The sequence below is a fragment of the Pseudochaenichthys georgianus genome, chromosome 1 (assembly GCF_902827115.2).
Source record: "Pseudochaenichthys georgianus chromosome 1, fPseGeo1.2, whole genome shotgun sequence".
Classification (NCBI taxonomy): Eukaryota; Metazoa; Chordata; class Actinopteri; order Perciformes; family Channichthyidae; genus Pseudochaenichthys; species Pseudochaenichthys georgianus.
This window is the reverse complement of record NC_047503.1, coordinates 32,370,788-32,389,967: the sequence shown is the minus strand read 5'-3', so window position 1 is coordinate 32,389,967 and position 19,180 is coordinate 32,370,788. Positions and strand designations below refer to the sequence as shown.

At 40.5% G+C, this 19,180-nt stretch overlaps 2 protein-coding genes and 1 non-coding gene across 6 annotated transcripts in view; 2 read left to right on the top strand and 1 right to left on the bottom strand.

Moving 5' to 3' along the window:
- Positions 1 to 1,494: 1,494 nt before the first annotated feature.
- Positions 1,495 to 1,567, bottom strand: trnar-ccg (transfer RNA arginine (anticodon CCG)). The gene has a single exon. It is a non-coding gene; the product is annotated as a tRNA-Arg (tRNA).
- A 286-nt stretch (positions 1,568 to 1,853) lies between these two features.
- LOC117447160 (importin subunit alpha-1-like) lies at positions 1,854 to 8,529 on the top strand. Of its 2 annotated transcripts, none has more exons than XM_034083817.2 (11): positions 1,854 to 1,957; positions 2,288 to 2,399; positions 2,502 to 2,642; positions 3,527 to 3,615; positions 4,174 to 4,442; positions 4,751 to 4,845; positions 5,241 to 5,504; positions 6,199 to 6,432; positions 6,583 to 6,765; positions 7,802 to 7,951; positions 8,280 to 8,529. In XM_034083817.2, exons 2-11 carry the CDS (start codon positions 2,334 to 2,336, stop codon positions 8,367 to 8,369), a joined length of 1,581 nt encoding a protein of 526 aa, XP_033939708.1. In that variant the 5' UTR covers positions 1,854 to 1,957; positions 2,288 to 2,333; the 3' UTR covers positions 8,370 to 8,529. The 2 variants fall into 2 exon arrangements, with proteins under 2 accessions (XP_033939708.1, XP_033939716.1); XM_034083825.2 differs by having other exon boundaries at positions 1,930 to 1,952.
- A 1,021-nt stretch (positions 8,530 to 9,550) lies between these two features.
- The window catches only part of LOC117447143 (E3 ubiquitin-protein ligase SMURF2), a 74,666-nt gene continuing 65,036 nt past the window's right edge, over positions 9,551 to 19,180 (top strand). For 2 of the 3 annotated variants that reach the window (XM_034083806.2, XM_034083788.1), the window contains exons 1-2: positions 9,564 to 9,601; positions 9,878 to 9,946. In XM_034083806.2, coding sequence (XP_033939697.1) covers positions 9,595 to 9,601; positions 9,878 to 9,946 — 76 coding nt within the window. In that variant the 5' untranslated portion in view covers positions 9,564 to 9,594. Of the gene's footprint in view, positions 9,947 to 19,180 lie in introns of all 3 variants that reach the window. The other variant, XM_034083798.2, reaches the window with a different exon arrangement.

Genomic DNA, 19,180 nt, shown 5'->3' with positions numbered 1-19,180 from the left:
AAAAAGGTCAAAGAAATTAAAGTATACCGAATACCGTCCCAGACTATAACTTTATTTTGGAGAAACAGCATTCAACGGTGTAGCCTAATATATAAATAATATAAAGTATATAAAAACACAGATTAGTAATTCATATTTATTGAGGGAAAAAGGTAAGAAAACAAACAAAAAATATCGGTACTCTGAACGTAGCCTACTCAGCAGAAGCGATTCTATCTCTACACTGACGCTGGATGACAAATTGTTTTGGTGCAGTTCCTCAGGGTGACCTATAGGGGGCGGTGAAGTCTCCGAGACCACGCATATGTATAAGGCGCCTATCTCCAGTCTAGCGTGCCACACAATTAAACTAAAACTACAATAAGGATTAACACTTTATTTTAACATAAAACACGATGTTTTCCAAAAGCAAGCACAGTAGTTTTGGCGCTTTATAAATTCTAACCGACTGATTGTGACCGTTAGCGGGCGTTCACGTGACTCACGTCACTCAGAAAGAGCTACTGTGTAAGTATTGGACAGTCTATTAATGTATGTACAGTCTATGTCTGCAACATGCAAGCTAAATGGCACTTGGTAAAATAGGGTAGTTGAGCTAGAGCACTGATAACGTTTTTACAGTAGTGCTAAACTAGCTTTCTATGTTAGATTAACTAATTGAATGTAGTCATTAAACCTCGCTGCCCTCTGGTGGCCATGGCGAAAGGTTGCAGTATTCCTACAATGTGTCAAACTCTGTGGTCAAACTAGAGTTAATGCAGTAATTATGGCCCACCTGTACTTCCGGCAAATACTTTCAAAATACATAGCTTTTGGCCTTTCACCCTCAGTCCTCTGAGAACCCTGGAAACATGCAAGCAATTCAGTTTGTCTTTTACTGCTTAGTGCTTACTATGCTCATTTGTTTCTACTATCTACAGATCATTTATTTGTTCCCTTAAATTGTATCATGTTCAAGCTGTACACATTTCAGCATGTCTTATCTTTAAGTACACAATAAGACAACAAAATACTACAGGAAATTATATGAAGGGGTGCAAAGTAACACATGCACATGCAACGAACAGGTTAGTTTGTGTGGTTTAGTTGTAGTCCTTGTGTCTTTGTGAATATAATAATGGATGCTTGAGGCTTTATAGTCTGATGCCCTAAGATGTAATGTATTTCAGCAACAGTAGGCTATGAACAGTTACAATTACACTTTTGTGGATGTTTATATTTGCAGAATTAGGGTCAATGTCATTGATTTTTGAGGTGAAGATCATAATCTAGAAAACCATACTGCTCGACTTAAATTTGACCGTTAATAGCATTTATCAATGGTGTGTGAATAATCACCAGGCTAGAATCATTAAAAGACTGCTTATGTGAGTCGGTGTGGTATTGGACCAATTGATGATAGCAGTATTAACCAAGACACTTTTATATTAAATTATCCAATTAATTGAGAAATTCCACTTTGGACACACTTAAGCCCTGAAAAGGAGTTAAATACGACCCAGATGGGACTCGAACCCACAATCCCCAGCTCCGGAGGCTGATGCCTTATCCATTAGGCCACTGGGTCATTACGTGGCTAGATGTGGAAAACAACAATTTTAAAAATGCCGTATCCAGACAATCGCTCCTACTGTACGTATGGTGAAGCATCAAGGATACGAACAAAAACATTGTTATGAAAGGAAAATGTTACCGCGGTATATATTTTATACATGGCCGTAATGGTACACAATGAAAACCAGTATAAAATAGTATCTCGCGATACTAACAGCGGTTGCCTTTGACAACGGCTTTGTTGTTTGAAGCGTTTTTTTTAAGCGTGGGCGATGAGGCGGGGCATGTGGTCCAACTGACCAATCAGAACTCGGAAAAAACAGGGAGGTATATAAATGACGTCAGGTCTTTTGTAAAAAAAAAAAGAAAAAGAGAGAAAAAGAAACTACACCATCTCTGTAAGGTAAGCAAGTCGCACATGCTTTGTGGCTAAATCTACATTACAAACGTATAATTCCATCCTTAGTTTCGAGTTTTCTATTCGGCTTGTAACTGGTTGTATTACCGTGGTTTTAGAAAAAACAGCGGGGTTTTGGCTGTTGGATTAGCGGACAGGCCGCTACGGGCCACATGGTGTTAGATAACCGGCTTGGCTTCAATACGAGCGGGTGCTAGCGTTAGCTCATTTACCTCCTACGAGCTAGCTTTGACGAAGTGAACGAGGGGGAGTTTGGGAAATCAGCCGTTGTAAAGACTGTTTAGTTTTTAACATCCATTATATTTTTTTCAACAGGGAGTGTCTAATCGTTAGAATCGAAGATCGTGTTTAACGTTCAGGAATGTCAGCTGGCAACGACAACGGAGATCGGCTCACCCAGTTCAAAAACAAAGGGAAAGATGTGAATGTAAGTTCTTCAAGAAACATTCAGCATTGTAACATAATTGAGGTAGCTAATGGTAAATGAAATTCCGTCCAACTTATTATATCTGTATATCGGCTTTTTCAGGATCTAAGGCGCAGGAGAGCAGAAGTCAACGTGGAGCTGCGTAAAGCGAAGAAGGATGATCAGATCCTGAAGAGGAGAAACGTCCAGACCCTCCTGGACGAGCCCACCTCTCCTCTCCATGATTCAGACCCCAATGCACAGGTACAGCAGCTGCTTTTGGCCAGCTCTACGGCTGCTCCTTTCACACAATAGCAAACTATTTTATTTAACGGGGCCCCGAAAACATGACGCACCTGATATAAATACAACCGTTTTTCCATGTCTGAAACGTTTTTTAAACCTATGGTTGCAACCTATGGTTACAACAGCCTCAATGCCAACAACTTACCCATAACCTAGAGAAACCGCCTGATTTTAATTGAACCATAAATGTTGATTAAAGCTTGCTCTGCTATAGGAAGTGGCCGAAGGTCAACGAGAAAGTGTCTTTTTGCAAATGTGAATGTTGTTCCACTTCATTTTAAAATACTTCCCTTGTCTATTAGGACCGAACGAGTCCTAAATGTTATCGAAATTGCAATATGGAATAGTATATTAACAATATTGCTGGGGACAACTAGTTAGGGCTGCTCAATTAATCGTATTTTAAGTTTAATATTTTAATCGCAATTACGATTATGGCTTGCAACGATTACGAAAACAACGTAATCGAAATAAAACTATTTTATTATTAATTTTCAGTTGAATTATACTTAAAGTTCATGGTAATCAACTGTTAAAAATGTTTTTTCCAATAAATTGATGTTTTCAAAGTAAATGGATAATCGTGATATCAATTATTGACCCAAATAATTGAGATTATGATTTTTGCCATAATCGAGCAGCCCTACAACTAGTTATGAAATGCAAAACACTCTTGATTAAGATTTGTTGTGCTGCAGAGATTTACTCTCCTATACATATTGTTTGGTACACATCCCACAATAAGAAACACAAATGAAAAACATTGAAAGAAAATATTTTTTAAATTCTTTACCAGGTTCACTTTGCAGATAAGTAACCTTCCTCTGTTTCTGTTCTCACAGCCTCCTCAGCACTGGACTGTGGAGGAGATTGTAGATGGTATAAACAGCCAAAATCTAGATCATCAGCTGCAGGCCACGCAGGCAGCCAGGTAAATCATTGTCGATGTTCCAGATGCAGCGTTTCCCCTAGGTTTACTGCTTTTTGGGGGGTGCTGCCGGAGCGATATATATTTTTCTCAGTCCTCTGGAGCAGACAGAGGAGCTGTGGATTATTGTTATTGATTAATGCATCAGTGTTTCTTAGGGTCAAAAACACTAAACTCACTTAAACACCTTGAAATTCAGGGGGGGCGGGGGGCTCCATCATGTTACCATGTTTTTGACAAACAGTCCAGCAACTCCACCACCTGTGCTTTGTTTATATTTGGTTCTTATTTGAATACATGTTAACATATTTACTTTGTGTTTAGCAGAAGGTGCTACAACTCATCCTTATAAAGCTCTTAAGGCATACATAAAGTGGATTATTATTATTATTAATAGCTATATTGGAAATCAATTTCTTCTAAAACCTGTTGAACTGAATTACCGCATGCATCTAGTTGTTACTTAAATACATTTTTATAATGCTACATTTGACTTTGACTGTCATTAAAGTTACCTTCCGTTTTATGAATTCCATTACTGTATTATCTCTTGATGTACAGGAGGCTCCTCTCAAGAGAAAAGCATCCACCCATCGACAACATCATTACTGCCGGCCTCATCCCGAGGTTTGTTAGTTTTCTGGCACTGTCTGATTGCCCCCCCATCCAATTCGAGGCAGCCTGGGCTCTGACCAACATCGCCTCAGGAAACTCAGACCAGACCACTGCTGTTGTGGATGGAGGGGCCATCCCTGCCTTCATCACCCTGGTGGCATCCCCCCACCCACACATCAGCGAGCAGGCCATTTGGGCCCTGGGTAACATTGCAGGTACTGTATGCTTTCCACACTCAACATCTCTTTGTGTTTCAGTTCTGTCCCTCCATTACAGCATCCTACACGGTTATGTTCAGCTTGCCTAGATGGATGTGATGTGGAGATCTGTTGCTGTTTTTGGGTGTATATATGCTTCCTTTTGTTTAGTCTGGAGGTGTTGATAGTCTCTAGAATGCTCTACAAAACGATAGTTGTTATGCTAATACCTCATGTAGTAAATAACTGTAATTTTATTTGAGCTGATTTTATTTTCTGTTGTGATTGTCCAGTTAATAGCCTTTAACTGTGAATGTCTTTCCTAGGTGATGGATCCAACTACCGAGACCTAGTGATCAAAGATGGTGGTCTCAATCCACTCCTCGCCTTGCTGGCAGTTCCTGACTTGTCTGTGTTTCCTGTGAGTTGCAAATATTATTTGATCGCCTGTTCTCATAGACCAGACCGAACTTTAAGTTCACCTGAGGCACATTTGTTGTCAACAAGGCTTATCAGCCTGCCATGTGACCTTTTTTAGAAATGTCCTTCAGGGATTTGATAGTATTGCAGTTGTGAAACTAATTACATTAACTCATTAAATTGGCCAGTTTAATAGATTGATACATTTCCTGAGACCCTTATGATTTTGTTTTGAGGGGACTTGAGAGAGATGTTGTACAACTGACAATAAAGATGTTTCTCTCTTTTTAAAGAAGTATTTTGAATAAACCGTTGTCAGTATCTATTACAATCACTATCATGTTTTGACACCTTGATTTTGAAAAATAACACTTGGCTCTGAATCCACCAAACCAGTCTGGGTACTTGCGCAATGTCACCTGGACGCTCTCCAACCTGTGTCGCAACAAGAACCCGGCCCCTCCTCTGGCGGCGGTGCAGCAGCTGCTCCCAGCCCTGGTGCGCCTCCTTCACCATGACGACAGGGAGATCCTGGCCGATACCTGTTGGGCCGTGTCCTACCTGACTGACGGCTCCAACGAGAGGATAGAGGTGGTGGTGCAGGCCGGCCTAGTGCCCCGCCTGGTGCAGCTGCTGGCCTGTGGAGAGCTCTCCGTTGTGGTAAGTGTAGTGTTGAGATTGGTCATGTCAAAAGTCAATGTTATTTGTAACAGACTTTAGTGCATTATACATTAAGATCTGCTTAATTCATAATCAAGTGTAGCTTCCTTTTGTATGGAAGTTTTGTCATTGGCAAAGATATGAACGGAGCCCAATTGTTCTTAATTCCTTATGTTTGTTGTGAAATAATGTGCTTAACAGATGTATTTAATTGTCAAAGTTTCAGGTCTCCTAGAATCTAGATTTAAGGATCATTTTTGGAATGTTTTTTGTTTTTGTTGTACCTTTCTGTCACACAGGAGGTATAGTATGAGGGATGTGTGCAGTTCAGCAGAGTAGATTACTCTATTCCCACCATCATGAGCGTGTTTGAAAGTCTTTCTGCCCTTAACATAATTGCTTTTTCATATGGTCATAAATACCAGATCAGAAGTTTCCCACACTCTTTATTCCTGCACCATTAGGACATCTATGTTTTGGCTGAATGTAGGACTGATAACTGTTACAACGGCTCAAGTCCTTGTGTGCAGAAAGCTGTGAACCATTGAAACCATACGTTATCTTATTCAGCAGTTGTCGAATTGTAACCTTAACACACACAAGTGTCTGGGTATCAATCACATTATCCGCCTCTCATCCCTAGATTATTCCTTTTATTGTAAATACTAAATATAATTGACTTGTTCTTCTTCAGACTCCAGCCCTGAGGTCACTTGGCAACATAGTGACCGGGACAGACAAGCAGACTCAGTTTGTGCTGAATGCAGGTGCTCTGGCCATGTTCCCAGGCCTGCTGCGCCACAACAAGCCCAATATCCAGAAAGAGGCTGCCTGGACCCTGTCCAATATCACTGCAGGGAAGGACACCCAGATCCAGGAGGTCATCAATGCAGGCCTGATGCCCATGCTGGTGGAGATCCTGCAACAGGTCAGAGCAGCACACAGAAAATAGATCTGGGTGTTACAATATACCAAACGAGGAACACATTTATTCATGAATGGTCATTTAGTTTCTTTACTATCTGTATTAATGTCTATGCTTTTCTCTGGCCTTAAATATCATGTTATTTCTGTTTAGGGAGACTACAAGACTCAGAAGGAGGCAGTGTGGGCAGTCACCAACTATACCAGCGGTGGGACGATGGAGCAGGCGGCCTACCTGGTCCAATGCAATGTCCTGGAGCCTCTGCTCAACCTGCTGACTGCCAAAGACAGCAAAATACTCTTGGTCATCCTGGATGCAATTCAGAATATATTGCAGGTATATTTTCATGACCATGTTGCTATTTTTGCATCGGAGTACAGCAAGTTTGTTTTTTGATGTGTAATCAAAATGCTGCAATTAACACTGCTGCATGTCGAGTAGAGTTTAACCACAACGATTAATCTCAGTGTATGAAAATCAACATGTGCAGAATTACTACTTGATAAAATGATAGGTAAGTTATCCCATTATTCAGTATCAACAATTAAAGCGTCATTGTGTAGCAATAACGTTCTGCAGACACGGAACAACACCAAAGCATATTGTTGGAATCTCAATTTAAACATTTCATTTAGGAAGACTCATTTAGGAGCTAACTTCTTCAGATTCATTTATCATATAAGATTTAAAAAAAGGAAGAATATGATCTGGAGATTTGCAGATGTTGGACTGTTCTACTTTATGTGAAGTAAATTAGATAAGACTGCATAAACACAAGCAGAGATCTTTTTCTGGCAATGGAAGATAACTAGTTGTTTCTGTGTAGTTTATTTATGGCATCCCATTGGATTTTACGTCATCTGAACATGACATCGCACGCTCACTGCTTGATGGCGTGCGAAGGTCCGTTTACGCCGGTTGTTAAACAACATCGTTATGGGGAAATGCAAGTTTGCGTCCAAATGGTTGGAAGGTCAATCCATACTGTATATAGTAAATGTGAGGTAAAGTGTGTCGCCAATGTAACCGGTTAGAACTCCAAGTGGCGATGAGGTCTTAAAATGTATGGAAAGGGCCTTAAAAAAGGTCTTAAAAGGTATTCCATTTGACTTCAGGATTCCTGCATATACCCTGATCAAAGAGAAATTAGCCTTTTTTTAAATAACTCTTTTTACAGACATTTTCTCTTAGTTCACTAGGAAATGGAGACTTAACACTGTGGGTTTCTGAGATTAGGAAACATGAAGATTTGCTGACTTTAATCTCAGAATGAAGCAGCTGGACTCTTGATAGTTACAGATTAAAAAGAGTGGCCACAGTTTCATTTCTTAGCCACTATTAGTCTCACAGATATGTTTCCCTACCTCCCCAGATGGCATACAAAGCTGGCGAGGTTGAAAAACTGTGCCTAATGATCGAGGAGTTGGGTGGTTTGGACAAGATTGAGACACTGCAGACCCATGACAACGAAGCTGTGTACAAGTCATCTCTCAACATCATAGACAAATACTTCTCTGAAGAGGTGAGCGTTTCTAGAAACTGACTAGCCACCCAGAAATCATGGCTAATGTGATCATAATAGCATACGAATTATAAAAGATTGATAGTTTGTTACTTGTCATTATATTTTATTAATTTCAATGGGATAATACTTATCCTGTGAAATCACTGACTAAATGCCTTTTTTAAATACAAATTGTGTTGCTGTTGATCAGTCTTTAATGTTACTCCAATCACAACAGATCTTTTCGTAGCTGACAGAGATTGTCCTAGTCCACCAAATCGATGTTAATTCATTTAATGATGCTCCGAACTAACGCTTCTCTCCTCTGGTCCCTCCTGTCTTTCAGAATGAAGAGGATGATTCTGTTGTTCCTGAGGCTACTGCAGACTCCTATACCTTCCAGATCCCTGAGGACCAAAGCACTTTCAAGTTTTAAAAGTCCAACTCTCCCTTTGTAACATAAAAAAAAAGAAGAAATTCAGAACTTGTTATTTTTGTATTTTTTTTTTTAGACGTTTCATTATTGTACGTGACAGTACAGACAAAATATCCCCGTTTTGAAAAAATATCTGTAAATAAATGTTGCTCATGCAAAATGTTTTCTTTCTTGATGAATGTCACGGATACAGGCAAACGTGCCTTGATTAATTGGTTAAATAATGTGAAGTAGGTAAGGCTTTAAGAAGAAATTCTTAAGCATATATGTTAATGATCTGTGTGAATTTCACCACTAGGTGACACTGTGGTTTTCTCTATACTTGGTCTATGTTCTAAGGACCTGGCTGTTTCTATAGTACATTTAAAATATTTTGTGAATGAAATCTGTCATTCAACAGTTGGATGTCTTGCAATGTATGGTCATGATTGCTTATATCATATATGAATTAAAGGGAAAGAGCAGAATCAGACTTGGCCAAATATATTTCCCCTACTGTAGATCTGAATTCACTAAATCTACTGTTGGGAAAAATTGCATCAAGTGCTAATTTGTTGAATCTGACACCAAAATTGCCTTATGATTCTTTATGACAAGGGAACAAAAATTAAAATCTCTATACAAGACATCTTGTAGCTGTCACTGATATTTTACAATGGATACATGAGCCCTCCTCAAATGGGATGCCCACTTTTGGAAATGATTCTGCTATTAACCAATTAAACTCACACTTAATAGTAACTCAGTCTGTATAATCAGAGTTTATATATATACCCTAGTCAGGGGGGAAAAGCTATACTCCATATGATATTATTGCAGTGGAAGTCTGACTACATAAACTATCAAGATAAGGTTAAATTAAATACAAGAATATGCTTTCGGTAAGATTTGAACAAAGGCAACCAGGTTTAATTTACTTGCATCACATGTTTCAGTAGTGGGTGTATGGAAATACACCTTTTCTAAAGCTTCATCAATGCACATTGTCCATGTGTTACTTTCAGTAAATTAGCCAATCTATTTCATAAAAAAGGGCAAGTGTATATATTTAAATGTTATATTAATATTGGTAACTATTATGAACATGTCCATTGGTTGTAATAAGAACATCTGATGAAGCTTTTATTTTGAAATGTACCGGAAGTGCTCTCAGTGTGCAGTCTTCACCACCATCACGAGCAGCTCCAGTTAAAGCAGCCCGGGCAGAGAGTGGACGCCCGTCTGGATGGAGGGTACACTGTCCTCTTGATTTTTATGAGCACCCTTTGCTCTGCGCTTCAACGGCTTTTTGGGTGATATTAGATAGTTGCATTTTTTTTACGGAAAAGGAACTCACATTATATTGTAATTCCAGCGATGTTATGATACATTATGCTCCATACAGATTTGCTATGGTGATAATACGAGCTACCCCGTGCTAGCAGAGGGATTGTTTTGGGAGATACCTTTTTGAAACTCGTACGCTGACACATGAACTAGACGCTTTTTGTGCTTTTTTTTTCATCAAGCTGGAACACAAAGGGGAATGTCTAGCCAAGGAGTTAGGAGAAATGGCCCAGTGAAGCTGCGGTTGACAGGTAAGCACATTTAAACCCCCTCCTGTGCCGCCGCTCGGAGACCTTAGCATGTTAGCCTGCTAGCTAACTAGGCTAACATCTGCTCATGGTGCCGATGGACACTGGCGCGTTTGTGTGTGATTTTTTTAATGTTCAAATAATTTTTGATCCAACGTTTATTTTATTCTTCATTTTTATTTTACATATACACATGTTATTCTACCTGGCAGCATCCAAAGACAACCATTGAGCATAGCTCGTTAGCAAACATTAGCCTTGACAACATCGCTGTTTATGTTGCATTAACATAGCTGCCTACCGTTACTTGGCATCTTTACTAATTGCTCTTTTATAGGTTTTCTTAGATTAAATACTTAAGCCAAATTGGTGCTAATGTTTATTTATTCATATAGTGTTTTAGAGTAATCGATGTTCTAACAGTGAGTTATGCATATCTTCATTGAACACATCTTACGTTAATCATCCTTTAGTATTGTTTGTTTACTGTGTGCTCATGTTACATGAACAATTCAAAAGGTAGTGGTCGGACTGTGAAGCTTTGGGTTTTAGTGGACGTGGAATCACAAATTACAACTACTACCTAAGGAAAAGCCGACATCTTATCGCACATTGGTGCCATTCCCAATGGCCTTTAGATGATTACTTTCAATGAGCTCCATGCAAATTGGGTGTGGACACACCTAGAATAGATATGGCACTATACAATAAGGCATTTTGTAACAAGGCATAGGCTGTAGACGTGGTCTTACAGCACGGAAATGGCATTTGAAGCATTTTGAGTTTACTTTGTTGGATGGATTTATGCACGGACCAGATTTCCAGCCACATCAAATTTGAAATGTGATGGTGTTCATATGGGGCAACTGCTGAACAAAAGAAAAGAAGAACATAAAATGTATTTTAATTCCCTCCGTATTGCATAACAACAGGTGTTCTATCTTTATGATATTTTTGTATGTTAAACAACATTATGAGATTGATGAATTCTGCATTATATGCTTCATTAAACCACACTGGTACCTTTACCTAGAATGTTTAAAGAGTAATACTGTAAAGATAAATTAACCCCCAAAGCTTAAAAACCTTTCCTGCCTGCCCTAGTCTCTTTTTTCCTCCTCCATATGGAGAATGGTTTTAAATGGGCTGCAGTGGTCTTCAGACGGAATCCCAGGAATGTGAAACCTCAGAGAGGAAATGTGAGTCTATCCCGATTATAGACACATCCTCTGTCTGTCCTTTACTAGAGAGAAAGGATAAGTGTGTGTGTGTGTGTGTGTGTGTGTGTGTGTGTGTGTGTGTGTGTGTGTGTGTGTGTGTGTGTGTGTGTGTGTGTGTGTGTGTGTGTGTGTGTGTGTGTGTGTGTGTGTGTGTGTGTGTGTGTGTGTGTGTGTGTGTGTGTGTGTGTGTGTGTGTGTGTGTGTGGACAGACAGACAGTGGGGTTCATATGACTGAGAGGGACCAGAGAACTGATGCTCAGTGATGCTAAATATTTAGTCTTGTGCATTCATTTACACTATACGTAGTTGTGGTCACACTTGATTTATATGTCTGAGTCTGTATGCATTTAGACCTCACTTTGCATACCAGCCGAAGTCCAGTTTGACTTTGTCTGCTCTGTGGTCTCTCTCATAGATTGAGTGTTTTTTTTTCTCGCTGGGAATTAGAATTGGATTAACCAGAAGCTTGAATCTAAGGAATGTATGACATGTGTAACTTTTATTGAGCTTTGTAACTCTTATCATTGTTTGGGGAGCAGTTTATTTGACTAGAAATTGGTGATGCTGATTGCTGAAAATAGCTGCAATAGGAAAGATGTACTTGACATACTGCTTGGTGCCTTGTTAAAGAACCATATGGAAGCATCTGTTATGCAGTCTAGACTCATTGCCATTTCCCAGCCTTCCTTCCTGCTGGCCACCACACATTTTCTTTAAGTGTGATCCAATCAAATCACAATAACAAAATGGCTCTGTAACAAACTCAGTCTTTGCTTCAGTTTGCCATTTTGATAAGAATGTTTTAACATGGCAATGAATATCAAAAACCTCTTTAGTAATTTGCTGTATGCTTAGCCTCCAACTTTGTATACTTAATTTCTCAACTTCTCACAGTTTATCTGTTTGCGTAGGATGGGCTTACACTCTGCAGGATTTTGACCAATTTCATCCCCAATGCAGTCTTATGGCGCATTTACATTACAGCGCGGAGCTCGCTTTAAGCGTGCCGTGCCCAGCCCGTTTTTTGGTTGCGTTTCCATTTGGTGTAGTTCCGGCTAGCGGATACTATTTCACAGTTTTTCTGGCCTCATAAAAGCGAGGTTTTTTCCGGGCCAACAACCAGACTGAGTCGGGCTGAGTATGCTAAACTAGAGAGAGAATCGCTGGCAAGGGGGCTACAACTACAACAAAATGAACATATTTGACCGTGATTTAATTGTAATACACGTTTCAAAATGATGCCGAAGTAACAACATGCTGATACCGGTTAGTAAAAACCATGAATTAATGCTTTGACAAGTCTGCAGACAGACGGCAGGAAAAAAATCTTTTAAAATGCGTGTTTTCTAAATGGAGAGTGGCTAAGCTAACGCAGTATATGCTCCGACCGTCCACACTCACAACAACGGCCTATACAGACCTAAATAAACCAGCGACTGTATTCGCCATGACACAGACAGTCTGTGGTTTGTACTTGTTTAACTTTTGTCTAGTTTCTGAACAGATGTGAGGGCTAACAGCTAACGGCTGATGTTGTTTTTCTGTGGTTCGCATTGAAGATGATGTCACGGCTCCGCCTACACTGCGTTACTATAGTTACTGCCCCAGCTACTAAACTGTAATGGAAACACAGCATAAAGTGAGCCCGTCCTAACGAGGCCTAGCCATACCGAGCGAGGCCCTGTAGTGGAAATACGCCATTAGTCATCCCATAGTGCTGGGAAGACTAAGACTGCATTCAAATGACACCTTCAGTCTTCTCTCAAAGGCGTTTTTGGAGCGTCATCTCATGTTTGGTACATTTATCTACGATAGCGGCTTTTTGATGCTTCGTTAAATAAATAACAAAATCTAGTTGGAGTTTGCTGGTAGGCGGTGTGTTGCCATGTCCTCGCGGAGACTACTGCCAAGCTTGTAAAAGCGAGCTTTCTTGGATATCGAGGGCTGTTATACCTTACACTGCAGGGAGATGAGAAGTGGTGTCGTTTCTTCTCTGTCTCCTGAGAGCTGGTATATGATTCACTAAAATCGAACAGGAACAGGGTGTTTTCCCTCGCTTTCCTTCACTGGATTCTGGATATTCTCAAACGGTGGACGACATGAGATGTACAAGGGGATGAATCCATCTCTCACCCCTTCTCAAATATGTCCTCTTGGCTGCACTGTGAGGAAGAGAGTCTGTCCATGTGATCCACTTCTCCCTTCAGCCGCCAGTTGGCATTCAGCAAGCCAGGAACGATTGGAAAAATCATCCCGGGATTCTTCCTGTTCTGTGTGTGTGTGCGTGACACACAGGCAAGCAAGGAAACCCACATGAACATTTGTAATTTACGGTCAGGATTTGTCTGGGTATTTGCCCACCTTTTTGGAACTAGTGCTCAAGCCTATTTGTGCATTTAGAAAAAAATAAAAAAGCCTTTGTCCCTAACTAGGCCTGAATGCATTTAAGGACATTTATCGGTGAAGACTGTCTTTTCGTTCACTGCCGACTCTCAGATGTGCAGCTGTGTGTGTCAGCTTGTCTGTATGTGCAAGCCCAATGTGTTGTGTTCTCTGAGAGATAGACAAACTCCCACTTTCACGCGCACATGCACCCAGACACACTCGTATCTTCGGTCAAGCCTCCAGAGGATGTACTGTCGGCACGCAAGGTTGAGCTAAATTTAGACTATAAGGCTTTCCCTAATGTAAGGAATGAATGCTTATGTTGAGAAACTGACAATAGTTGTCAAGCCTTTTAAGTTATGATGCCTTGAATGGATTAAATTGGTAGTATTATTTCCCCCTGGCCCGCTGGTCTCCCTGTATGATTCAAATGAAAGCTGATTAAATTGATATTTAATCATCACACTGTAAGCTCCTGGTAATTTGGGGAATTGGTGTCAGCATGTGCTTGTGGTGTCATTTATTTGGTGACGTCTAAGCTGTTTCATTTTCTAAGTGGCCTTTTGCCGGTTTATAACAATACAAAGTTTTGACAGATGAAATGGGGACCGAGTTAGCGTTTATGATTCATCAGCACACAATGGACGTCAGTCATACTGTGACGTGGTTGTGGTGTTGATCTCTGTTTTCTGTATCCCTGGCTGCTTCATTTAGGAACAAGCCATGCTCTGACAGAAGGATCTCTGCTGCACCAACAACAGTGATGATTACCTGGTGCATTTTCACACATCTGGCCTCAGGAAAGATGAGAGATGGGGATCTGCTGATGTGATGCAGAATAAAACTCATAGTAAAGGGATGCATGTCACCGTGTATGCAGTTTGTGGTACAAATTGGCTAGTTAAGGGACATTTGATTCATTTGCAGTGAATGACTCAGTTGAGATGAATCATACTCTTGCTTGAATAAAACAGTACTATAGACTAGTCGTTGGTGTGTGCAATCTTTCTCAAGGAATAGGTGTTGGTCTTGCTTGTGTATGTGTGTGTGTGTGAGTGTGTCTCTGCACTTCTTCTTGTCTGCTTGATCTTGCCTCTAACATTTGGGGTCACTGTGTTGTGGTTAGATGTTGTAGTGCAGTACGGAGCTTTATACCCAAACTTCCGCCAGCTTTGTTTAGTCTGTATCACTAGCATGCATTTCAATTGACCACACGCACATGCACACGCACACACAGTTTGTATGCTCTCATTCAGTATTCACATGGCCAATTCAATGGAAAGGCAGCATAAAGCTAAACATAGATTTTTAATAATAAAAACTATGACGAAATGTATATTTAGTTTTCGTTGATGAGACGGGACTGGGGTGTTAATGGTGGACTATCGGACATTCAAAATGCAGGGTATTTTTCCCCAGTCAAAATGCATCTTACTTTTCTAACTTGCAATATCATTATGTCCGCTCTCTTCACTCCAGAAGAGCGATCTCTCTGTGTGCGGGGGAGCGGGGTCTCTCTGTCTGGGGGGGGGGGGGCCTAACGGACACGCTGCGGCGGCGTGCACATACTTTTAAGAGTAGTAGTACCGTTAAAAACCTTAATGATACCCATCCCTAGATATATTACACAAGTAAAGTGTTAAGAGAGTGAAATCTTGCTTTACGAATTTCAACACTTGATACTGTCACCTTGTTTCTAATTTCAGATAACTGTATTTGGTGAATTGGTTTAAAGAGAGAAAACATTTGGACTAAAAGTTTACTAAAATGTAATGATTTTTCATCGACTAAAACTGGACTAAAACGTTTTGAGTTTTCGTTAACTAAAACTAGACTAAAACTATGAAGGATAAAAAGGACTATCAAAACTAATAACCATTTTCATCTAAAGTGTAAGACTAAATCAAAAATAGCTGCCAAAATGAACACTGCACATGGCCTTTGTTGTCATATGGAATCATTTATAGTCACTTGATGATTCCACCGATTTTCTTTTACTTGTTATTGTAATGGCGCTTTTCCACTGCAGGACCTAGCACGGTTTAGTAAGGTATGTTTAGGTCTTGGTAGGCCAGGCTCACTTTATGCTGTGTTTCCATTACAGTTTATCAACAGGGGTAGTAACTAGTAACGCAGTGTAGGCGGGGCGATCGGCTGTTCAGCGGGTGGAGCGACGCTGCGTAAAACTGCCGTGACGTCATCTTCAATGCGAACCACAAAACCAAAACATCAGCCGTTAGCTGTTAGCACTCAGAGCTCACAGCTCCTCATATCTGTTCAGAAACTAGACAAAAGTTAAAGGGGACCTGTCATGCAAAATGCACTTTTGTACGTGTTTTATACATGAATATGTGTCCCCGGTGTGTCAGGGAACTCACCAAGTGTCAGAAAACACAACCCTCTTTCTTTTCCTCCATACCCAAATCTCTAAAAAAACGGGGCTGCAACGGAGCTGATACAGATTTGAAATTGTTCTGACGTCAGAAACAAGGAGCTCCGCCTATATGGGCAACTCTCCACCTACACTGCAAAAATCACAGTGTACATTGTACTCTATAAGAGTACATTTAACACCAGTCTCGGGGTGTATATAGGTCCAAGAGTTTGGTGTTCTCTGAACACTGTCAAAAGAGTAAAATATAAACTCCAAATAAAGATTTAGATTCGAACACTTTGGGAGTCAAAATATACACTATAACTATAACTATTTTGACACTGTTTGAGTCCTTTCCAACACGTGCAGTGTAAACCTAGAACCCTCAGAGAGTTAAAATGTACTCTTAGTCAGTCTGTTAGTGTCACGGTTAGGGATCGACCGATATGGCTTTTTCAAGGCCGATACCGATTATTAGTAATCAAGGAGACCGATAACCGATATTTGGAACCGATATACATTTGCAGTAAAATCAGAAAATCTTGGTGTCAAAATGTAGAATAACACAAACTCCAACACAACTCAACTTCTTTGAAATGCATTTAAGCATATATTATGTTTAATGAACCTTTAAACATCTTACAACTGGTTTCTCTGTGCCCTTTTCTTTAGTGCAGCCATCTGCTATGAGTTAGAGAGAGACAAGAAGTGGGGCTGCAGGCTGACATGCTTAGCTAACAATAATGCTTAATTTATTATATCAAACCAATACCTGTCTATCTAGCATGAAATCCCAATACATTGCTAGCAACTGCAAAACACTAGTGCTAGCTAATGTTGTATTAAAAGTGAGGCTATTACAGTAGACCTAACGTTAGTCTAGTAGCCTCACTTCTAATATTTTGCTAAACATTTGCTAAATACATGTTGGCTAGCTAATGAGCTTCACATATCAACCTGAAAAACTGCGAGGCTCCACTCGCAGCCCCCCCTCCGCACCACAGTTACTCCGCTGCGAGACGCTGCACGCACCCCCAACTCTGACTGACTTCCCGCGTCCCTGTGTAACTGGGAAGCTGATAGAATTGGATCAATAGATCGTGGTGTTTTTGCAACTTCAGCATAGGGGATTGGGATGTTTATTGAACTTCGGCTTTCAACTGATTTACCTTCGAAACACATGTATGGCTCTGCCACTCAGCGCTGCTGCATACCTCTGTTTGTCTGCGTTCTTCGCACCTGCCTGTAATCTGAGAAGGTCCCGCCTCTCTGGCTGGCTCCTGCCCGGAAAATCTTCAGTGTTGATTGACACTTCAGTAATAGCCTATCAGATAGTGCTGTGGGCGGGACATTGCTCGTGTACAGAGAGTGGTGACTGCAGCCAGAGAAACGGCCGCATCAGAGCCAAAGTGTTATCGGCAATTTTATTAAAAAAAGGCCGATACCGATAATCGGTCAAATGCGGAATATCGGCCCCGATAATCGGCCAGGCCGATAATCGGTCGACCCCTAGTCACGGTGCAGAGCTGATTATTCAACACTTTGAGAGAGAAAATGTACTCCATGTTCATTTTTCACATTTTTAGTGCTGTTTAGCTGATGTACCCCAAACAAACAATTTTGGGGTGAATCATTAACACTTCAGGAAATAAAGTACACATCAGATTCTTGAAAACATGTGTTTATTTAAAATAATGTGATTTTGATGTGTTTTAAATATAACATCTAATCAGTAGCAACATCAAACAACCCACAAAATACATTGGTCATAGGTGGAAATGTGTGTACATTTGCTCATTAGGCCTCTTTAGCTTGGGGAAACACTTTATTCCATCATTCCAAAATCCTGTTACAACAAATGGACAACGTGGAATACCATACACTAGTGCTAATGTGCAAAGTAAACTGACAAAAAATATTGTTTTGAAAGACTAACAATCACCGAGCAGGATGACCAACAACTAAAAGTGTACATGGCAACCAGTTTACATCAATGTTGTAGATGGTGGTATGCAAACATGTGTATGCCGTTTAAGGCCTGGTCATAGGAGATCCCAAACACATAATGTGCTTTAAAAAGTTCATCAAAACTGACAGGGAAGACTTGGCCGTCCAGGGAAGGAGCTCACCATCCAACGCAATGTAGTACTCATGGAGCTGTTTCTTCAGAAGTCCGACGTGGAGCAAAACAAAGTACAGTGCAGGATTTGTTACCAGGTTGTGTTGGCACCACACGCTAACACAACCAATCTCTTTAATCATCTGAAATACAACCACAAAGTGCAATACGACCGGGCAATAATACAACAAAAAGCAGATGCCCGCTTGACTTCATCCACCACATCATCACAGTCATCGATTCAGGACGCATTGTACAGAGCAACGGCCTACGCGACAGGTGCCATTACATTTCACATCGCTAAAGATATGTGCACTGTTAGCAACCAGGGCTTTAAGCAACTTGTCAACATGTTGGACAAGCGTTACGCGATGCCGTCTCGGTATTATTTCAGCAGGTCTGCGCTGCCTGCACTATATGACAAATGCCGTGGGGAAGTTGAGAGAGATGTGGCTTCAGCTGACTACTTTGCTACCACAACATACCTATGGTCTAGCCCAGGGGTGCGCAACCAGTCAATCGCTAGATGTGTCTAAAAATAGAACAACAATATTCTGTTTTATCGTTAATGTCCTGTAACATAATCTTCCTGTGCCAGAATAATGCACTTGAACGCATCAAAGCTTTGTGATTGGCCGGCGTCACCCCATGTGTCGGGGCGTGACTGAGGGTCTTCAGTACAGGTGGCAATATCGTCACCTGCCTGCGCTCATCTCTGAAACCAGACCATGTAAACAGGCTGGTGTTTCTTGCAAAACATCTTTAAGAGATGACATGAGCAGCCCTACCAGCATTTGCCATGGTGGCCTAAACATTTTTATTTGGTCTTAAATTGTAGTTCAACATTTATTTCCTGTTACTTCTGGACCATGACGATGTTTAGTATGGTTTTGGAAGTGCGCTCCAACATATTTGTTGATCTTGTTTATTGGTAAAATATTATTTGTTTTAAAGTTCAATAAATGGTCAATGAATAATCGTCAATGAATAATCGTCAAAATAATCGTGATATCAATTACTGACCCAAATAATCGTGATTATGATTTTTGCCATAATCGCACAGCCCTACAGGGTGGTATTTGTATTTTTACTTAACTTAAATCATATGAAACTTGCTCCACAACTGGAATTGGTCTAT

What these genes read in the sequence shown, in the direction of transcription:
- LOC117447160 (XM_034083817.2), top strand. Translation starts at nt 2,334, where the DNA reads ATGTCAGCTGGCAACGACAACGGAGATCGGCTCACCCAGTTCAAAAAC. An exon ending in CAGGCCACGCAGGCAGCCAG is followed by an intron (nt 3,616 to 4,173) that starts GTAAATCATTGT and finishes CTTGATGTACAG; the next exon opens with GAGGCTCCTCTCAAGAGAAA. An exon ending in TGGTGGAGATCCTGCAACAG is followed by an intron (nt 6,433 to 6,582) that starts GTCAGAGCAGCA and finishes ATTTCTGTTTAG; the next exon opens with GGAGACTACAAGACTCAGAA.